The sequence below is a fragment of the Rhinatrema bivittatum genome, chromosome 1 (assembly GCF_901001135.1).
Source record: "Rhinatrema bivittatum chromosome 1, aRhiBiv1.1, whole genome shotgun sequence".
Classification (NCBI taxonomy): Eukaryota; Metazoa; Chordata; class Amphibia; order Gymnophiona; family Rhinatrematidae; genus Rhinatrema; species Rhinatrema bivittatum.
Window position 1 is genome coordinate 805,933,472 of NC_042615.1, and position 22,794 is coordinate 805,956,265.

At 44.9% G+C, this 22,794-nt stretch overlaps 1 protein-coding gene across 5 annotated transcripts in view; it reads right to left on the reverse strand.

Annotated features, from left to right (window-relative positions):
* Window positions 1–22,794, reverse strand: part of KIAA1328 (KIAA1328 ortholog) — a 689,482-nt gene that overhangs the window by 432,870 nt on the left and 233,818 nt on the right. For all 5 annotated transcript variants that reach the window (XM_029581051.1, XM_029581069.1, XM_029581077.1 and 2 more), the window contains one exon: window positions 21,633–21,757. In XM_029581051.1, the coding sequence (XP_029436911.1) occupies window positions 21,633–21,757 (125 nt within the window). The remainder of the gene's footprint in view (window positions 1–21,632; window positions 21,758–22,794) is intronic.

Sequence of the window (22,794 nt, forward strand, 5' to 3'; positions counted from 1 at the left end):
GTATGACAGGATGCATAAAGAGCCTACTGGTAAATCTCTGAGAAAATTACAAGCGCTCCAAAGCATCACTGAATTAAACTTTCATGCAGATCTAACTGTGCACCAGTACATGACACTGACCATAAAATAGTGAAATTGCTTTTAGTGAATTCTGAAGCACCTTATATAGTGCTAGATTCAGGCAAATAAGCCACAATCTCTAAAGAGTTAACAAAGGGGAAAAAAGCTTGATAACTCTCATAAAAACATATTTGGTAGATATTTGGAAAAAAAAATCCATTATAGCCTGAAAAAAAAAATAGGGAGAGACCATACACGGTTCACAGACATCCCTATAAAGACCAATTCACCCAAATACATGCTATACACGACTTATTTGTTTCTGACAGTCCACAGACCAGAATACATTTATTCCTATTCAAAACTGGCGTAACTCTGGCTCAAAATGCTGCTAAAGCCACACAGCTCCCATTACTTTCCTTTGTGAGCAACTGACAGTTAATACTTCTTTATAACAGACACATGGAGGTAACCTGCATGGAGCGGCAGTAACTACAGAAGAAACTTGCTGGGCAGACTGGATGGTCCTTTACTGCCGTCAATACTAGGCTACTATGTCTGGGAAAAATAGGGAAAGCAAAAGAAACAAATGCACTTTTACTCTAACAGAGAACACCCTTTGAAACAATGTTGAACTTCCACTACTTTTTAAACAGTGGCTAAACATTCCCATGCAAAAGCTGCTTTTAAAGTGCACTGCCACTTTTCCCACCAAGGAAAAGATTGCTTGCATTTTAAAAACCTTCTTTGGTATACCTGAATGACAAAATGAACACTGCCTCTCTTATTCTAACCAAACTTAATTTTTCTTGCACATTTCTCCTCCTCTGTCGCACATCTCATATTTGCATCCATGCAAACCCTGTTCAGAGTGTAGAAATATCACACAACAAAGTAGTGTTCTCCCCAGATGGATTTTTCCAGGTGTATAACCCAGCATTTTTTGCTCTACTGCTTAAGCTCAATAAGAGATGGTAGCATCTGCACAGCTGGGTCCAGTCTACCCTGGGACAATAAGACCACCAGCATGGCTAGGATTTGCCCATGTAGGAGAAGCCCTGGCCCTACCATACAACTGATGCCAGCCCATGTGGGAGGAGAAACTCAGTCGCTGCTGTACTGAAGCCTTGGGTGGGGGAGAAAAAGAAGGGTCTGGTGTGGAAGCATTGAAAAGGAGGCAAACAAAGGAAGGAGGAGAGGGATAAAATAGGGGAAATGGGATTGTGGAGAGGGATACATAAAAGAAATGGAGAAATGTGGAGGGATGTGGGACTAGAGGAGTAGCTTAGGGAAACAGAGAAATGTACACAAGAGATGAAGGATTGCAAAGGAACCACTCCAAGTGAGTACATAAAATGCAATTTATTTCTGTTAGGGGGCATGGGGTATATAACGTTTGCAGTGTTTATAGTTAGAATCATTTACTTGTACCTATGATAATTGATATTCTTTCTTCCATCCCCACAAGAGAAACACATTTGTGGCAGTGGGACAGTGCATCGCTTCCCTTCTGCCCCTCACCCCCCCAAAACTCGGAAATAGGACAGCGGCCTTGTTTGCAGCACTTCAGGCTGGATCATCGTCCTTCGCTGCTGCTGGGCCTGACTTGAGCTTTGAACCACATGGTCCCCAGTGGGGGCAAGGGGGTCAGGGAGCCAAGAAAGGTGAGTTAGGGGACCATGGGAAGGGGCAGAGAGCAAGGGGGGGGGGAATGGGGATCATGGGGGACAGGGAGCAAAGGAGGACAAGTGAAGGGATCGAAGAGGGGGAGTGAATAAGGGAGAATGAAGGGACGGGCGGACGGGAAATAAACCAGGGTGTCAGTTTTGCCTGTTACACCGGCTCTTCATGCCAAGGTTCAGGCTGCGCAGCCTTCCCTCCACCAGGAGTCCTCAGTGAACCTTGCCAAGAACCTCCTCACTGGTTATACCAAGCCCAAGCCTCAGCCCCAATTAACCCAGCCTTGTCATTACCTAATTGCCTCTTCTTCAAGTCACCTTGTTCTCTCACTCCTGTCTTGCCTTGTGGTCTAACTAGGCCTCTGGTTTTGTCTTCCCAGTGGCTTCTCTTGGCCTTCTGCTTCACCCTGTGGCCTCTCAGGTCTCCTTGCTTTGCTCTCTGGTCTCCCAGGTCTCCATGCCTTGCTGTCTAGCCTCCTGGGCCTCTCTGCCTTGCCTTAAGGACCTGCTAGATACTCATACCCAGCCTTGTACCCTGTGGAGCTTCCCTGTTTATTGTTGCCTGTTCTGTCTAGTGTAGTCCTGTCCAGCACTTGTTCTGTCTGTTTGTGTCCCAGTCCTTGCTCTTGTCCGTGGTTCAGCTTGTACACTGTATCCAGTCACGAGCCTGTGCCTGTATCCTACCTTGTCTATGCCCAGTATCCAGTCCTTAGTTCCAGCCTGTACAGCCTCATCCAGCCTGCTCCAGTAGCCAGTCCTCAGCTCCCAACCTGCTCCAGAGTCGCCCTTACCTTCCAGCCTATCTCTGTCCCAATGTCCAGCCTGTGCCTGCCCTGCATTGTCCAGCCTCTCCAGCCTGACCTGCCTGACTGACCATGATGTTCTACCAAAGGAGCCAAGCCCTACCGGCCTCCAGAACCCAAAGGCTCAAACCTGCAGAGAATGGGACTGGCTAGGCAGAAGATAAACCCAAGCTTTGCCCTGCAGTCCTGCCCTTCTCTTGCATGGGTGGCACCTGGAGTCCAGCCTGCACCCGCATGAAAGATGGAGATTGAGGGGATGAGAGAGAGAGGGTGGGATGAGAGAGGTTGGAGTGAATGAGGGAGAGCAAGGGAATCAGGAGGGGAGAAAGTGAATAAGAGAATGTGGGAAGATTAGGAGAGAGTGCCAGGAGAAAGTAAATGAGGGACAGTGAGTGACGGGATCTTGGGGCTGAATGGAAGAGTGGCTGAAGGAAAGTGCAGGATAACAGAAGGAAGGGGAGTGAGTGAGAGATGACCATGGGGATGGAGAGCGACTGAGAGAAGAAAGTGACTGAAGGATTGTGGAATGGGAGAGTGCACCATCATGAGAGAGAGTGAGGAAATTAATGGGGGAAGACTGAGGAGCCTGAAGTGGGTGTGGATGTGACTGAGGCGATCACTGTGGGTGCAAGTGGAGTAAGGAGATTGTATGGGATGTAGTATGGGAATGAGAGGTTATTGGGGAGCTTTGTGGGATAAGGGAAAGAAAGGATGGAGAAGTGACTGTGGCTTCCTTTCTTCTCCAGCTCCATCCTAATCTTCCTTCTTTCTCCTTTACCCATATCCCTCTGTCCTACTTCATCCCAATCTTCTCTCCTCCTATCCGCTGTTCCCTCTAAGCTGTGCACAGATGTGTACGCACACAGGTCGTTAACCCTGCGCACATGGCAAAACATAGTGTGCCCAAAGAATCCTGATATTATTTGCATTACACTGGCTCATAGTGCACAGATGTGAACTCATTCTAAAATGTTGTGCATATAGCCTTTCCAAATTAGAAGGCACATTGCTCCCATCCCCCCATCCCTGATCTTCCTTTCTCCTTCCCTTTGCTGATCCCTCTTCCCGTCCCTCCTGTCCCCTGAATTCCCCATTCTCCCCTCCCTCTCCTGCCTAAGATTCCTTCTTTATTTCCCACTTCTTGTGATAGCTTCTCCTCTCCTCCCATTCCCAGATCCTTTCCCCTCCATCTCCAGTCCTAATCACTAAGAACCCTTTTCCTCTAAAGTAGCAAATAAATTAACTGGATATTAATGTCAAAAATGACTATTTTAATAAAGTAAATATATATACTGTGAATATATATCTATAGCTATATATAGTATTTACATTGCAAATAAATGCACAGTTATGCAAATTTTCCATATGATTGCTGTAGAATTTCGAAACGTCTGCCACAGAATTTGCCAACTGTTGCTGCAAAATCTTGAAATATCTGCCACTGGAAACCGGGGGATCTGCATATTATATTTTGAAATACTTCTGCCATCTGTTATACTGTTATATGATATTCTGTAATATTTCTCAAAGTTACTATTATACTTAATATACCGCCTATAAAACAATTTTACCCAAGCGGTTTACAATAAAAACATTCATAAAATCATAGCAAATTTCATAAAGCAAGAACATTCAATCCTGTTACGCATCTTGAACTCTTCTGTTGGAAAGACAGTCCATAAATAAACGATGACGTGACTTGAGCCCTGCAGAATTATTTATTTAACTCCTAGCCACAAGGATCCTTAACTGACTGCAACACCTTTTATGCCTGTGTCTTCAGCACTGCTTTGTGTTACGATGACGTTTTTGGCAATTAAAACCACCTACCTGTACGGTCTTGAACTCTGACCAATATTCCGCTTTATGCACTCCAAACAGGTGGGAGCACAGCATAAACTGTAACCCACACCGTATATCCACAATTATCTATCTATAGAACACAAACATGTAATCCTGTGCATCGCATTGTAAAATACAATTATCTGTAACTTGCTTTGAACTCTCTGGTTGGAAAAGCGTGTCATAAGCCATGATGATAATGACGAGGAGGAGGAGGAGGGTTGTCCCACAGTCTGGCAGCTTTCTGACAGTGGACGAGAGATCCAGGTTCTTCCTGCTTGTTGAGGTAGAAAGTGGCTATCTGACTGGACCAGGGCAATGAAACTGGCCACCTGATTTGTGAAGAGCTTTAAAGCATAACCTATTACTCATAACTCCAAAAGGTTGCTGTGTAGTCTTTACTCCTGGAGACCAGGAACCCTGGACGTGGAGCCCATTTAGGTGAGCTCCCTAGGCCCATCTGTGATTAGGATAAATGAATGAGGCTCAGTTTGGAAGGGCAAAGCCACTTAAACAGGGAGTCTCTGAGCTCTTATGGACACTGATGCATTCCTGGAGTCCTTGAGCAGTTTGATTCTACTGGGATTTTAATGACTATCGAGTGGACTATTGAGGCTACAATGCCTAGCATCCTCAATATGATCCAGGTGGATGTCTACTGACGTCACTTCACTTCACATTTTTCACAGCAGACATTAAGCCCAAGATTCTGTTGGCAGGAAGAAACGCTTCAGTTCAATTCATATCTAGCAAAGCCCCTATGAATTCCAATTAAACTGTTGGGCTCAGAATCAATCTGGAGTACATAATTGATTAAAAAAACAAACAAACCATAGCAACTCCAGAATTCAGATGGTGTTGAGCATGGGTTTTTCTGTCTCTAAGAACTACCCTTGATCAGGATATCAGTTCTCACATATAGGTGACGTCATCAGATGATGCCCAGAACTGACTTCAAAACTTCTAGAAACTCAGCATGTCTATTTAGCCATGTACAGGCTGATCCACATCTCTATATCCACACGGAGCCCCTTCAGTCTATACCAGTGGTTCTCAACCTTTTTTCTATCAGGACACACCTGAGAGATGACGCTCACATGCGTGACACACTAAATATATGACCATAATGGGACTAAATATACGCATATGCTCTGCTTCCACAGGAATCTCCCTCTTCCTAACAATGAGTGCAGAGCAGAACTAAGACATTTCCCTGTACAACTCACCATACAAAAAAAGATATTCTGATTCTGGTGTCAGCTCAATAACAGCATCACAAACTCCCTCTACTACCAGGTGCATTGTAAAATAATACAAACAAACCCCACTCTATACATGTTTATCAAACCTGCCATACCTCAGCAGCACTAACTCCAAGAAATGAAACAGCAATAGCCCTACCCATGAAAAGGCAGCAGTTCTCCACCAGGGCAATATCATATTGAAAAAATACAACAAATAAGGCTGATACAAATCCCTACATGCTAGTAAAGTACCTCATCTCAGTCACATGCTTACAGAATACAGATAGACCTGCCTTCACCTAATATAGAATAAAATACCACAAATTACAAATGCAGAAACAAAAACTGGAGAACTACAAATTACAAATGCAGTGCAAAACTGGAATGGAAAGCCCAAGAAGACCTTCTTCATGCAGTGCAAAACTGGAGAACTAGAAACAAATGTATTTCCTCCTGCAAAGTTCAAAGGTAGAAGAAATGCATATTCTCAAAACTGACATCTTATGGTTCTTGAACCCCGTCACTCCCCTCCATGCCCCCAACACCCCTCATTTCCCCCAACTACTCAATCGTCACTTCACATGCTCATATCCCTGTCCAACATTTCCGACACCCAATTCTGCATTCTCTTCCCCGTGCTCCCTTTCTCCCCTGTTCAACTCTCTGCCCTTCCATACCCAGAATATCTCTGACCACTTCTTTCCTACCCCTTCCTGCTCAGCATTCCCCACTCCCCTCTCCCCCAACCCATCTTCCCCACACCCCTTCCTACCCAGCAGACTCCTGACTCCCTATCTCCCAGGGCCTTCCTGCTCAGCACATTTCCACGTCCTCCTGGCTCCCAGTCAGCATAAGCTTTCAGTCCAATCCAGAGTCTCCCTCCCACTTTACCAGCAGCAAATGAGAGCAAGAAGCATTGAGGAGAGGAAGAAGATGAGGCAGCAGCAGTGGAAGTCAACAGTGGATCTACAGAGCACACACCTCTCTCCCTCATGCTCCTGCTTTCATGTCCAGGCCCCATGGGGTGAAGACAGAATAAGCAGCCTTACTGCCAGACCAGGCAGAAGAAGATAAAGTTTGTGTCCTGCCAGGTCCATATGAACAGGAGTTGGTGATATCTCGTTCTGATCTGGGTGAAAGAGAAGGGAATAATCTCGCACTGGACCAGGAAGAGGAGAAGGAAGCAAGAGTAGCTTCCTCTTATACCCAATAAAGGAGAAATCAGGCAACTCCTGTCCACACTGATGAGGAAAGAGCAGCCTGCAACACACCTTCCGTGACCTCGCGACACATTAGTGTGTCCCGACACACCTGTTGAGAACCACTGGTCTATATTATAGAGAAAACTGGAAAACCAACTCCAAAGGGAGGTGGGTGGATTTTGTGAGGCCTGACATGTCCTCAGAGAACACCTGTTACAGGAAAGTAACTGCTTTCTCTGAGGACAAGCAGGATGGAAATCCTCACAATTGAGGAATCCCTAGTTACAGACCGCCATGAACAAAAAAAGGGGAAAATAATCACGCAACAGTGCCAATGGACAAAAGCTGTTTTTGGTGGCAACTGGCCTTTTATTATTTTCAGTACCTTTTTTTTTTTTTTAAGGGGCAGCCTGGAACCAAAATAAGGGCCCTAGATGGATGGAATTGGGTTCTACCCAAAAGAGAGGCTGAGCAAACCTACTGTATTACTGTGAGTTCCTGTCCAAGAAATAATGTGATGTGAATGTATGGATAACACTATATAGCAGCACTGCAAATCTCTTCCTATGAGGGAAAAGAAGAAAAATATACAGTACTAGGTGGGTGAGAGTAGTATATGTACAGTAGGTTATTAGGGCATATAGATGGAAGGAGAGGGTGAAATATATACGTTAAAATAGGAAATATATAATATAATGTACATTATTCAAGCATACAGGTTGTGGTAGAGCAGATAGAGCTGATAAAGGATATAGATACAAAACATTTTTAGAGAATGTACATTACATTACAATGGCATTTACAGAGCATTATTAGAGCATATACAGAACATTAGAGCGCGTAGATTTGGGTGATGGAGAGGAGTGGGTGGGTGTGAGGGGGTGAAAGGTTATTCAGGGAACGCTTGTTTAAAAAGCCATGTTTTTAGCTTTTTTTTTGAATTTTTGGGTGGATGGCTCTAGTTGGAGGTCTGGGGGCATGGTGTTCCAGAGGGTGGGTCCTGCAATCGATAGGGCCCGCTCTTTAGTAGCGTTAAGGCGGACGGTTTTAGGAGAGGGGGTGTGTAGGGTTCCTAGGTATGCTGTCCTGGTAGGGCGATTGGGAGTAGATAGGCCAGTGTATGTTACAGTTGTGTATGGTTTATGTATAGAATAGAAAGAATTTGTATCGGATTCGGAAAGATATAGGCAGCCAGTGGAGTTTATTTTATTTATTTATTTAGCATTTGTTTATATACCGAGGTACAGCTGACATAGCCTTCACTCCGGTTTACATTATAACAAACCAGTTACATTTAAATTCATAACAGTGTAAAGAGAATGAATCAGAACATTAACTTAAAAAAGTCAATAAATACATTGAACCATAGTTATTAGTGTAAGCAACACTTGAAGTAGACGGTTGACACCGTTAAAGAGAAAAAGGTTTCTGCAAGACAGGACGGAATATTGAAGGAGGGATTGCAGGCATAAAAAGGAACGTGAAGGTGGATATGAAACAGATTATGTTCAGTTGTCATTAGGTGAGCAGCCATTGTACGACTGTGAGAGTAACCAATCTTTGAGATCTTTTTTAAAAGATTTAAAGTTTTCTTGCGAATTGAGGTGTTGAGGTAGTGCGTTCCATAATTTTGGGCCGATGATGGAGATGGCTCTATTTCTTGTGGAGGATAATTTGGCTTGAGGTAAAGAAGGGACATCCAGCTGAACTTTATATGTAGATCTTGTTGTACGTGAAGATTTATGTAGATGTATAATATTGTCCAGGGCAGAGAAGTCAACTTTGTGAATTGATTTGTGTAGGATTGTGAGTACTTTGTACTCTATTCTTTTTTTAACTGGTTCTTTGAGGACTGTTTTTTGAGGACAGTTTGAGTTTCTTTGAGGACAGTTCTTTGAGGACTGGGGTGATGTGTTCTGTTTTGCGGGTGTTAGTATTCTAGCGGCGGCGTTTTGCAGCATATTGAGTGGTTTAAGAGTTGAGGTGGGGAGGCCTAGAAGCAGGGAATTGCAATAGTCGATTTTTGAGAAGATTGTGGCTTGAAGAACTGTGTGGAAATCATGGAGGTGAAGGAGGGGTTTCAGTTTTTACTATACATGTTCTCAGATGCTTTTTCTAGAATTCTTAGAAAGCTCTGGAAACCTCTGATCAGCACCAAGAAGCAAGGACATGTGTGATGGATCTAATTGCCTTCAGGAGAATATGCAAGATCTGATCTGAACACTTAGCGCCCGCTTTCAGCACATTTGTTGTGCATCGGCCCTTAAGTGTTTTTGAGCAAATTTAAATAAGTCAATGTGATGACTAAAGTGTGGACAACATTTTTCTTCTTGCTCTAATTTTGTGGCCATATCATAGCAACAGCATGCTCAGATCACTTTCCTCACCCAATTCCAAATGTCTGAGACATCAGGAAAGCAACACAGCATATCCAAGAAGGGATAATGACATTCATTCATATTGTAATAAGGCTGAAAATATAATATAGGCTTGATTTTTTTTTAATCTCAAAATTGTTTATTGATCTCCATAATTTCCAGCATACGGTATATAAAAAGAAAACTCATAATATAAGAGCGTGAGAAAATACAACAAATTATGTGTCCAATCAAAAAAATCAATCAGATTTGTCTGACAGGTGTCAGCATGGTGAAACCATGCTGCCTCGGGTCCAGCAATCTTCCTGACTGTAAATAGCTCACTATCCTTTCCTTCAGCAGAGTCTCCATTAATTTTCCCACCACCGAGGTGAGGCTAACCGGCCTGTAGTTTCCAGCCTCCTCTCTTCTCCCACACTTATGAAGCGGGACCACCACCGCTCTTCTCCAATCACTCGGCACCACTCCCGTTTCCAGGGATCTATTGAACAGGTCACGCAGCGGACCCGCCAGCACATCTCTGAGTTCCCTCAGTATCCTGGGATGAACCTCATCAGGCCCCATGGCTTTGTCCACTTTCAGTTTTCCTAGCTCTTCCCATACATTCTCTTCTGTAAACAGAGATTTGTCTACTCCACCCCCATCCACAGTCTTGTTAAATAGCAACGGTCCTTCTCACAGGACTTCTTTAGTGAACACAGAACTGAAGTATTTATTATTTCCGCCATTTCTTCGTCTCTCTCCACACATTGCTCCTTGTCACTTTTCAATTTCACTATACCATTTTGGACCTTTCTCCTTTCTCTGATGTATCTGAAAAATGTTGTCACCTCACTTTATCTCTTTGGTTGTCCTTTCTTCTGCCTGACATTTTGCTTTCTTGATTACTTTCTTTTTCTCCTTCAGTTTCACCAGATATTCTTCCCTGTATTCTGCATTTTGGGATACTTTATATTTCTTAAACACTGTTCTTTTTGCTTTTATTATGTCAGCCACCTCTCTTGAGAACCAGATCGGTTTCTTATTTCTCTTACTTTTGTTTACTTTTCTAACATATAGATTTGTTATGTTTGTAATTGCTCATTTTAGTTTGGCCCACTATTGCTCCATCTCTCCCATTTTCTCCCAGACTTCTAGTTCTACCTCCAGGTACGTCCCCATTTCAAAAAAAGTCCTTATTTTTGAAATGCAAAACTTGGGTCTTCGTGTGACTTCTCTGTGTCTTATTTGTGATGTCAAACCATACCGTTTTATGACCACTGATGCTAAGGTGGGCACCCAAGTGGACATTAATCCTTGTTAGTGAGCACTAGGTCGAATTTAACAACCTCCCTTATGGGTTGTATTACCTTTTTTTTGAAGAGTGCCCTTTGCATGGCATCCACAGTTTCTCTGCTTCTGGTAGTTCCACAGAAGGGATTCTCCAGTCTATGACCAGCATATTAAAGTCGCCAACAATTAGCAATTCTCCTTTCCTTCCCACTTTTTGGATGTCTTCCACCAGATCTCTGTCCAGTTCTTCCATTTGAGTCAGAGGCCTGTAAACCACACCACTAAAAATGGATGAACCATCATTTTTTTTTTTTTTTTAGGACAGCCCATAATCCTTCTTCTCTACCCTACTTTCCTTGCAATTCAGTTGCTTAGATATTGTTTTTGACAAAAAGAGCTACTCCTCCCCCTTTTCTGGCCTCTCTGTCCTTCCTTAACAAATTATAGGCTAGTATGGCCATATTCCAATCATGAGAATCCGTGAACCACGTCTCTGTAACAGCAACAATGTCCAAGTCCACCTCCACCATTAGGGTCTGCAGGTCTGGGATTTTATTGCCCAAACTATTAGCATTTGTAGTCATAGTTTTCCAATTTTTTCCTTTGATTTGTTGCACTTTGTATGCACCTCTTCTGCTTTTTTGTGCTGATTGATTTTGTTATTTTCTCTTCCCATGACCTGTATTGCTTGGGGGTGGCATGTCAATTTCATTGGCCATCTCCTTCCATCCCCATTCTTTAGTTTAAATGTCTGATAATATATGATCTGAATTTCTCACTTAGCATCTTCCTTCCTGCTACAGACAAATGTAGGCCATCCTTCCCATATAGCCTTTTACTGCTCCATACACGACCCCAGCCTCCAATGTATCAAAACCATTTTCTGTACACCAGGTTTTGAGAAAGGAATTGAAATTATTTGTTTACTTCTCTCTCAGAAAGTCGATGCATCTGGAGTTAATTCCACGGCAGAATGGAACCAGCAGCCGCCTTTTTGGCAGATGTTGACTGCGAATTAATCCGTATTTCGGCCAGAGGGATGGTTTCAGAAATAGTGGCCAGGCATCAGTTATGACTGAGAAATTGGTCTGCCGATGCAACGTCCAAGTCTAACCTTACGAGGCTGCCCTTTAAAGGCTCACTTTTATTTGGGAGCAAGCTGGAGAAAATGGCCAATAAGTGGGGTGAGTCCCAGGTTCCTCAGTTGCCAGAGGATAAGAAACAGGCGCCGTGTTCCTTCAGCGTGAGAGGTTGTACTATGGGATCCAAATGTTTTCAACCCTACAGAGGTCTCAACCCTTTCATCCCAGGCAGTCCAGACAGGGCGCAGGCTCCAGTAGTGGAGCGCCCCCCCCCCCCCCCCCCGAGTCTTCCAATGAAGGTTTGCTGACCCACCCCCAGGAACAGGAGATAGGGGGTCATCTTTCTCTCTCTTATATTGGAGATGGGTCGAAATCATGTCAGACCAGTGGGTTCTGGAGGTGATACGAGATGGCTATGTGCTGGAGTTTCTCAGTGTTCCTCAGGACGCGTTCATGGTGTCTCCCTGTAACTCTCCACAGAAGAGACAGGCAGTGGAGTGTCCTCAATCTGCATGTCTCAAGAAAATTGCTCTTTGGCTCAGACAAGGATTCAGCCCCAGGTACTCCCAGCATCTTCAATGTATGGGAAATCAGAGTCGGTAACTCATTTCTATGAAAGAACCACAACATAGTTCTAAAGGGATCCAATCCCAGAGAAATTTCCCCATCCACCAGGGAGAAAGGATAGGCTTCATCATCCGTACCATATGGGTCCCTATCGGGAAGACTGGCAGCAGATCTAGGTGTAATCCAACCTTACCTGCAGCCCTAGGCATGCGGGATTTCGCTGCCCGAGACCCTGACCTGTTAAGATTGGTGGGGTTGAGGACTGTGCCTGAAGAAGACTGCAATCGACTTCCGGGGATGACGTCACCCCAGGCGGAAGCTTGAAAGAAAAGCTCCGTAAAGCCCTCTCCCTAAATCTCCTACCATCAGCCGGGGAAACGGATCTTGGTACTCCCGATTGTCACTGCCAGCGTGGGGAAGTCCCCTCGGACCAAATTGCTATTTTCGGGGCGTTTCAAGGCTGGGAAGCGCGGGATGCGCTCCAAAGTCAGCATGGAGTGACGGAGCCACACTGCTAAGATGGCGGTCGGAGCAGAGAGCGCGAAACACCTCGCCTCAATCTCTGAGAACGTGCTCCTTCAAATATTTTCCAGAATGTCAGCTACCTTGGTTGAGAGGCTCATTCGGCTGCAATTTGCTATGGATGACATTAAGAGCGCGGTGGAAGGTCAGGCAAAAAGATTGGATGGCTTTGAGCAGCATGTGGGGGAACAAGATGACTGCCTCGTGGCAGCAGAAAGGCAAGTGCAACTCTTATCAGAGCAGCAGGCAGCGCTAGTGGAATGAGTAAAGGATCAAGAGAACAGAAATTGGCGCAACAATATTAAGATCGTGGGGCTGCCGGAATCGGTGACAGAAAGTGAGTTATATCGGGTCATAGAAGATTGGCTCCCGAAACAGGTAGGCCTGGAACAGCTAGTGGGGCAGTTACACTGCAAGTGGGCCCACTGGATGAGCCAGACCCGGAACGGGGACAGCCGGCCGCGACCCATCATGGCCCGCATTTTAAACTGGCTGCATAAATTAAAACTGATGCGAGAGTACAAAAAACAGCCAGCGCTTGAATATCAGGGAAGTCGAATTCTTCTCTTTAATTACTTTTCAGCCATGGTGACTACACGGCGCAAAGCTATGGCCCCGACGTGTACCGAACTGCATAAAAGGGATATTACGTTTGCATTGCTATACCCTGCCAAATTGCATATTCAACATGATAACAAGACTATATTCTTTACTAAAAAAAGAGGACGCATACTGTTTTGTGGCAACTTTAGCCCCGGAGGCGAATCACTAGTGCCCAATGGCCTGAGGATGAGCTGACATGGAATTTGCTGAGACAGCTGACTACATGGAAATGTTTAACAGGCCCAGCAATGACTGTGTTTATTCCTTTGCAGTAACAGGGAGGCTGAGGCTGGACTCTTGACATATACCAGTACGGGTCCCTATGGTGGGGATGGACACTGGGCATCCGACTAAATCTCGAGGGTCCAACAGGCGAGCCATTTAACAGTTTTATTGTTTACAGCCCAATTGTCCGGACAACCAAGTTCAGAGCCCAGTTTTTGGCCCTCTGGCCATGAGCCAGCGGGAAATCAGATCGTTGTCCTGCATAGGGAGAAAGCCAGATTATGCCAGCCTGGCCTGGATCTTTACCTGGGAATGAGTGCTGGACCCCGCTTAAGCTCTGCAATTTTCTACTGGTTTATGCGTTTGAGCTATTATTGAACTATTATTTCTATGTTGAACTATTCTGATACCATCTGGAGATAAGGGAGGGGGGTGGAGGGGGATGTTGGAACACCCTGTCTATGGAGGGGTGTGCTGATATCCTGGGCCTCCTAGATCTACGTTTTATGCTACCTGGGAATGAGTGGATGTGTGCGTGGTGTGTATGGATGTGGTGTGTATGGGGGTGGGGGTGGGCACAACCTAGGAGGAGTACTTATCTTTTCACAATGGAAATTGTTACAGCTGATTAATGTACGCTGTTTGTGCCACATGATCCCGGAGGCTCAGGCTGGGGAGCCGAGGGATTCCTGGGAATATCAAGCTTGGTGCAGTGCCCCATAGAGGCTACCCCTGGGTTACCTTAATTAAGTGGCTACGGTAAAGTTTACTTCTTTAAATGTAGACGGAATCCATTCCCCCATTAAGCAGAAAAAATTGCTAATGGCCTTCAAACGTCTGGGCTCACAAGTGGTGTTTCTTCAGGAGACTCACTTAACCGTAAACAAACACGCTAAATTACGGAGGGAGTGGGTGGGGCAGTGCTTTTCCTCCTCCTATTTCACATGGAAACGAGGTGTGGCGATCTTAATCCACAAGCAGTTATCCTTCCAATCAGAACGAGCGTGGCAAGACACAGAAGGCCGCTTTGTTATTGTTCAGGGAATGTGTAATCCGCAAAGGGTGGCTCTTTGTGATGTATTTGCTCCCAACGTATACACACATGATTTTTTTCACTCACTTGGTAGGAATCTTGGCTGAGCTCTCTGACTGTGCCCTGCTACTGGGGGGAGATTTTAATATCGTTGCCAATAGGCAGGAGAATTGCAAACCCCCCCAAGCCTGTAGAGCCCAATGACCATTGATTGAGAATTAACTTTCTTTGCTAGGAATTGCATTCCTTGGATATTTGGCGGGCCCTCCACCCGGGAGAATAGGACTATACCTTTTTCTCCCACCCGCATGGGTCCTACTCCCGCCTCGACTACTTTTTGATTTCTGATTCCCTGTTTTCTGGGGTAACTGCAGCCACCATAGGTACAATTGCTATATCGGATCATGCCCCGGTATCAGTTAATGTAACCATGGGGCGGACCCCTAAACCTCTCTTTTCCTGGTGCATGGCAGCAGGATTAATTCTCGATACAGCATTTTTACCAAATTTAAGGGATTGTTGGGAGGAATACGTGCGTTTAAACTCCAGTCCAGAAGTTGCCCCTGGGGTTCTTTGGGAAGCGGGAAAAGCGGCAATGAGGGGCTATATCATTGCCTATGTAGCTACTCAAAATAAAAAAGGAAATAAAGACATCCTTCACCTCACTGCCAAACTAAAACGGGCACAAACAAGACACATACAAAGCCACGTCCGAGGCTAGTAGGCAGGAGGTGGCAGGTATTAGGGAGGCCCTAAATACGCTCCTTCACCAGCGAGCCTCAAAATCTCTACGGTATTACAAATACCAGCTTTATAAGCATGGGAACAGGTCAAGTAAATGATTAGCTAACCTCATACGAGCTCGCAGGCCCAAATCGCCCATTACTGGTATAAAGGACAAGACAGGAGCATATAAAACAACCACTAGTGATATTGCGGCGCATTTCCGTGAATATTATAGTGGACTTTATGAGGCAAAGTCTCGTGACCCAGACGTCTCGGCGGCATTTTTCCAGAATCTCCCTTGGCCCAAGTTGACTGCGGATCAGCTAGAGAAATGAAATGGTCCTATCGTGGATGCTGAGATCCATGCAGTTATCCATGGACTGAAGTCTGGGAAAGCTGCAGGGCCTGAATTTTACAAGATCTTGAAGTTCCCAGTGCTGCCAGTGTTAAAACAATATTACAATAGTTTAGTATTGGGCCACTCAATTAGTCCCCCTGAAAATCAATCCACCATTGTGTTATTCTCTAAACCTGGGAAGGATCCCCGGGAGGTGGGTTCCTACCACCCCATCTCACTTATCAATAGCGATTTAAAAATCCTGGTGGCAGTTTTTGCGACTAGAATGAATTCCATCCTCCCCTCACTCATTCATCCAGACCAAACGGGATTTATTAGAGGGAGGCAAGCCATGGAAAACGTTCGGCGGTTGATAGCTGTGTTAAGCTTTCACCCACACGCTGAAGCACTTATATTGAGTCTGGATGCTGAAAAGGCCTTTGACTCCCTCTCATGGGGCCTACTTATTCTGGAGCTTACAAAATTATGGTTTTCAAGGAAACCTCTTAACTTGACTGCAAATGTTGTATAACAATCCCAGTGCCCGGCTACTTATAAATGGCGCGTTGTCTGAGCCCTTTTCCGTTTACTGTGGAGTAAGACAGGGTTGTCCCCTATTTCCCCTCCTTTTTGTACTGGCGCTGGAGCCTCTGGCCATAAAGCTCCGCCTCGATACGGGGTTTTGGGGCCTTAGTATAGGGAGACACCAGATGAAAATAGCGATGTTCGCTGATGACATTTTATTATTTGTAGGCAAACCCAGGGATAGCGTTTCAGCCACTATCCAGAGTTTTTCTCATTTTAAGGCTATAGCAGGGCGGACTATAAATTTTTCCAAGTTGGAGGCTCTAGCACTAGACCCCCACCTGCAAACTTGGCCAGGAGTGTTCCCCTTTACATGGGCTCCAAATAAGATAAAATATTTGGGGGTATGGATCCCGCGGGATCTTTTGGACCTATATGCTCTTAACAAACACCACCCTGGTAGATTTGCGTGCCCAATTGATGGTGTGGCAGTCCTTGCCTCTCTCTCAATTTTGGCGCTGCGCCTTACTTAAAATGGTAATTGTGCCAAAGTTGTTGTATAAGCTACACATGCTGCCCTGTTGGTTGAAGTGTAGGGATATACGGTGGCTGCAGTTTACCTTCCAAAAATGTATTTGGGCCGGGAAGAAGACGCGGCTTAGATATACACTTTTCACGCACTCCAGAGATAATGGGGGGCTTGGATGCCAGACTTTAGGTTATTATAATGCTGCCTGTCAACTTCGATTCATGGGAGAATGGCTCCTAGATCAATATTCCTATTGTGAAGATGGCTTGTTTCTTAGTATGACTTCTCCGTGGTCCCCAATATTCTTGCTACAGGCTACAAATGCCACACTTTGGAACATAGACATACCTCAGAGCTTACTACAACCATGCCGACAGGCATGGCATTGGCTCAGGACACAGGGAGGTTTGGCAGGCACAGCCTCCCTCATATTACCACTTTTGGGTAACCAGAACTTTCCACCAGGGCGCGATAGTAGCGCCATCTTTGATGACTGGCTTCAAAAAGGCTTGCCGTATATTTTCCACTTTTACTCGATGGAGTCCCCGACGGTGAAAGATTTTGCATCGCTAGCACAAGATTATCAACTATCTTCAAAGCATTTCTTCGCTTACCTACAGACCCGCCATTACCTCCAATCTTTTTGGTGGACAGAGGAGGCTTACCGCTTGGAATCTGTATTTGCTCAGCGAGTTTTTGATGTTGCTTTAACTCAGAATTCCATTAAGGGATGGTGTGGTCTGGGTAAGGAATATCGCTCCAAACAACATCTCATCCCAGTTGCGCAGTATTGGGCTCAGGCTGGGGCAATGGACGTTTCTACAACCTATGTGCTTTCCTGTTTCAAGAACATGTACAAAAGCTTGCCAGATCGGGCCCTCCAGGAACTTCAATTTAAAATACTTCACCATATTGTCTGTGACAATGTTTGCAGGTATCATATGGGACACTTAACCTCACCTATATGTATTAAATGTAATCTGGAGCCTGGCACACTGGCCCATTGGTTGTTTACTTGCTCAAGTCTCTTGAAATTCTGGAAGGGCCCAGTGCACCAACACCCCGCTTGTCCGGACGGTTAAGCTCCTTCTTTCAGGGTCACAGGGCTTGATGGCCACATATCGCCTTTCCCTCGACCGGTTTGGGCATACTGCTGTTCTGCTAGCCTGTCGCACGATTTTAGCTGACTGGATAGAGCCCACTATGCAACCCATACTAAGGGCCTGGTACTGCCGGCAGGCCTCCACCATGCAATTGGAATGGTTGGCCTCGCTTGAACATACTTGTGCACCTGACAAGCTGTATTGTGGTTGCTGGGCCATTTGTTCAACCTGTTGCCTCAGGATCTTCAGTCTAATCTTCTGGCCGCTGGCTACCAGTCATCATGGACGTGACTGCTTTCTGACCTACTACAGTGACCTGTACTGAGGAGAATGATGTGAGTGGTTTCTCTCTGGATGTTGGAGGTCACGCCCGGGATGGTGGACTGGAGGGGACTTATCTCCTTGGGGAATCCCAACAGCTGTTCTTTTGGGTGTCATGACTTCTAGGGATGGGTGGAAGGGGAGAGTCTGCATGAGTCTGTTGTAAGATGTGAATGGTCTTATGTGTGAGTACTGGGATGTTTGTGTGCCTACAAAGGCATACTACTGTTGTAAAATGGAGCATGTATACTGGTTCATTTGTTTACCTGTTGTTTCACAGGGGATCAATGTTACTTGGAGTTCAAATTGTTAGTACTCTGATAATCCGCTTGGGATCCTTCTGTGAGTTTCTTGCCATTGTCATACATGTTTCCACCAATAAAAATGATTTTGACATAAAAAGACTGCAATCCTTGAAAAAATTCTACTCAAGAAAAGGCAGAGGGATTCATGCTAAAACAAGGGGGCATCTGTCCCGAGCCCACTGAGCTATCTTCCCCTGCTAATGAACCAATTAGGGGAGCTCCAAAATCAGGCAACCCTTCTGGCAGCTCTTTTTTTAGTCTTGCATCAGGCTGGAAAGAAACGGGTTTAGTAAAACCTTAGCAATTCCACCTGAACCTCCAAGCAACGCTGACACAAGCTAGGGAAAACGCCAGGCTGAGATGCCCAAATATGACAAGCAGCACAGAGGGTAAGGCACTTAGGTTTCTTTGCTATAGGTGCCATCAGTCTGTAAGTATGCATCTAACGAGTAGATGTGAATCGGTTATTTACAATTTCGGATAATAGAAGGACTAGGGGGCATTCCATGAAGTTAGCAAGTAACACATTTAAGACTAATCGGAGAAAATTCTTTTTCACTCAACGCGCAATAAAGCTCTGCAATTTGTTGCCAGAGGATGTGGTTAGTGCAGTTAGTGTAGCTGGGTTCAAAAAAGGTTTGGATAAGTTCTTGGAGAAGTCCATTAATCAAGTTTACTTAGGGAATAGCCACTGCTATTAATTGCATCAGTAGCATGGGATCTTCTTAGTGTTTGGGTAATTGCCAGGTTCTTGTGGCCTGGTTTGGCCTCTGTTGGAAACAGGATGCTGGGCTTGATGGACCCTTGGTCTGACCCAGCATGGCAATTTCTTATGTTCTTAACAGGCGCCTGAGAAGTGTGCGTCCAGCTGTATTCACGCTGCAAAAAACTAGGTGCCCAAAAATTGGGCATCCAGAATTTAGATGCTCAACATTGTTCCTCAATGAGTATCCAAAAACTGAACTCCACAAGGCTGCTCAAAATGTACAGATAAATAAGTGTGTGTGTGTGTGTGTGAATGCCTCTGACCAACTAGATGCCCATCCAGCTACCCAACTAGACAACAAACTGGACGCAGAGCCGGACACACCCGCATGAATTGACGGAACTGAAGAGGGCAGCCTAATACACAGGAAAAAAACGAATGAAATGCCACGTGGCCTACAACGTAGTAAACAACAAAAGCCTGAGAGCGGGGCCTGCCAAAAGGCTGCTCAACCTGCCAGGCTGCCCATGGCCCCTAAGCTCCCCCAGAGACAGGATTGAACGTCAGATTGGCGCACCAAGCATGGAGACCAAAGGAAGAAGGAATCCCTACAAAACTCCCCTCCTCCTCTGTCTTTTTTTTCTTACTCCGTACCTGAGCTCAGCCCGTCCCGATCAAGTACAGAGTCGGTCTCCTGCTGCGGGGGGAGAGGGCATATACCTTCAGCACCACGCTCAGCTTCCTGTACCTGCTTGCCTTTAAGCTGTTTTTTTTTTTTTTTTACCACAGCTGAAAACCAGCTACCAGACCAAGACACTCATCTGAGGGAGGGATCCAAAGATATCACCTCAGGAATTCTTGCCTGAGGGAAAGACCATAAGGTATCACCACCGAACAGGGTGAATACATTTCTTCCTTTTCTTCTTTTAAAACTTTAAGCAATCTCCAGTAGGGAGATTCACGTCCACCATCTGCTGAAGATGGAGAATACTGGCAGGCTGATGTCAGTACAGAGGTATATATACCGTGATGTCAGCTTTGCTCCATCTCCATCTACTGGTAGAAGTGTATAACCCACTGGTTCTGGATCTACCTGTCTGAATGCTAAGAAATCTGAATTTGGACAAATTGACATCCCAGTAATCATTTCTTTAAATCATCATGCTTTCCGATGCATTTCAAGAGAAAATGTTGTATGACAGCACCACAACAATCCTGTTATAGTAAACGATTAAGGAGCAGCTTAGGACATGAAGAAAGAAATGTCACTTTAAAAATTCACATTTCATTCTGAAATATGTACAAATGCATACCTAACATAATTTATATTTGATTTGCAAAATAGACAAGTGAAAGCTAGTGTGTTTTCATCACCTTAGCATATATCTGATGCATCTCACACAATTCAAAAACAGATTAGGAGGAAAACCATTTCCTTGATATACTGAACTTCATGATAAACTATAATTTGCTATTTACAAGGGCGAAGGGTAAACAAAATAAATAGAATGGTGAGGAAATGTGACTACAAACACAGATGTTACATGGCCTTTCCTAATATACTTAGGGCCTGATTTCTTAAGGCTTTTTTCCATTCTGAATCTATAAGAAAAAAGCTTAGTAAATAAGACTCTCAGTATCAGAAACAGTACTAGAAAACAAATACATGTATCACTTTTTCATTGAATCATAAAAAACACTGACCATGATTCCTGCTGTGCTGTAAGTAAGGAGCTTGAGCCAAAGTAGTTACTTCAGCATTCCAGGTCATGCAAGAGAGGATGAGGAGCTCAGAGTGCAGCAGGAGATGTTTGTGCACTGCAATAACTTGTGTGCTGAAATCCAGCGTGCAGTTTAATGTACAGCTTCATTTTTTTTGTTCAACTTCTGATGCATTAGCATAGCATTAGATTACTGCATCATGAGTTAAAATGTGTGAATTCCAAACGAAAAGGTGCGTTCGACATTTTAACTTAGGGGGCAGGGGGAAGGCACGAGTAGACTTTCACAGAACTCCGGTGAAAGGCTGAAGCTCCCACGGCCGGGGTTCTGTGACCTCTCCCGTACTTGCCTCCAGCCAATCAGGCTGAACTAGGGAATTTCCTGCTCCGGGGCCGAGAGAGAAGAACCACCTCTTAAAGAGACAACACCCGACTGGAAGATCTGCAGCTCTCAGCTGTGAATTCAGGCCGATGCAACTTCACTCCCTCAGTGCTGGAAACTTTACTCCACCCTCTGCCCAGGAGTAAAATTGCCATCGCTAGGAAAATGGGAGTTATTCCAGCGTACCTCTCTGTATTGGGAGGGAATAGCTAATGCCTTCATTAGCATGGGATATCCATGCGAGGGCGCTAAGCAGGATGCTCAGTTTTACCCGCACATTCTATATGTGTAAAACACCTTGCTGCACTGGCAGTAAGATTTACGCTCACAAAAAGTGTGTTCACGTGCAGGTAACACTGCATTCGGCTGAATGCACTTCTCTGCATTGGCCTATTAGGTAAGACTGCTTCAAAGGGAGCGCTTATAGAGTCGTATTAAAGGGGAAAGAGAAGGGAGCCAACTCACCTGCTGCTTGGAGCTAAGCATGTTGAGGTCAGATACAGACTGCTTCAGTTTCTCCTGCTGCTCGGACAGATATCTCTGATATAGGCTCAGCAGTTCTTGGCACTCTCTGTACTGCTGTTGCAGGGGTACGATTTCGAGTTAAGGAAAATAAGAACACCTTTAAAGAAAACCCAATCAAAACAGCAGCCTCTCATTTCTGTACGTAAGTCTGGTACTTCCTGCAGGCCATTTGGCAAATGAAGGAAAGAAACTGCATCTGATTTTTAAGTCTCTGAACATAGTACTATGGGCAGTAAAGATGCAGGCAACACCTTTTGTAACTTTCTTGCTCCCACATACACAGCCATATTTGTTTTCTTTAATTCTGATATACGGCTAGAGGCTGCAGAATGTTTCTGGTGCAAACAGCCAATGATGCAAACCAATGCTTAGAGAACAGCGGTGTGAAGCCTGCAGACCATGGTTTCAGTCCTCTCTCACCAATTTGATTTTAACTAATCTTCATATGTTCAGTTTAAGATTTCAGCTGTTTGGGGAAGGGACATTTGTGATCAATACACACAGGCACCACTTCCCCCGATTCCTTTCTTGTTTGGTAATCATCACATCCTTCACTCAGGACCAGTGGGTTTATGCACCCCTTCCAGCAGATGGAGAAGGAGCAAGCTGACGTTACAGTATACATAACCCTGCAGTGACCCCAGCCTGCCTGTATTCTCTTCAAAAACAACTGTGGACAGACTAGAAACAAAACTTGATTAAAAACAGGTAACGAGAACTGTACTCAACCAACCATAAATACTGAACTCACATAAGGTTCTAGGTACTCCAAGCTAGGGACTGGATGAACACTTACCAGTAATCCCTTGGGACCCAGAGCCCCACAGGAGGACTATTGAAACACTCATGTGGCAGCCAAGAGCAGGAAGCTGAGTCCATGTGTCTACACTAAAGGAAAACAAAATTATCAGGTAAGTAATTTCTTCATTTCCTAGCATGTAGACAGATGGACTCAGGACCAAAGGGATATACCAAAGCTACTCAACAGGGTGGGAGGCTGCCCACGGTCCAGTCAACACCAAATGTGCAAAGGCTGTATCTTCCTGGGCTTCCATGTTCAGACGATAAAACCTGGAAAAAGTATGTAAGGAGGGCCATGTCG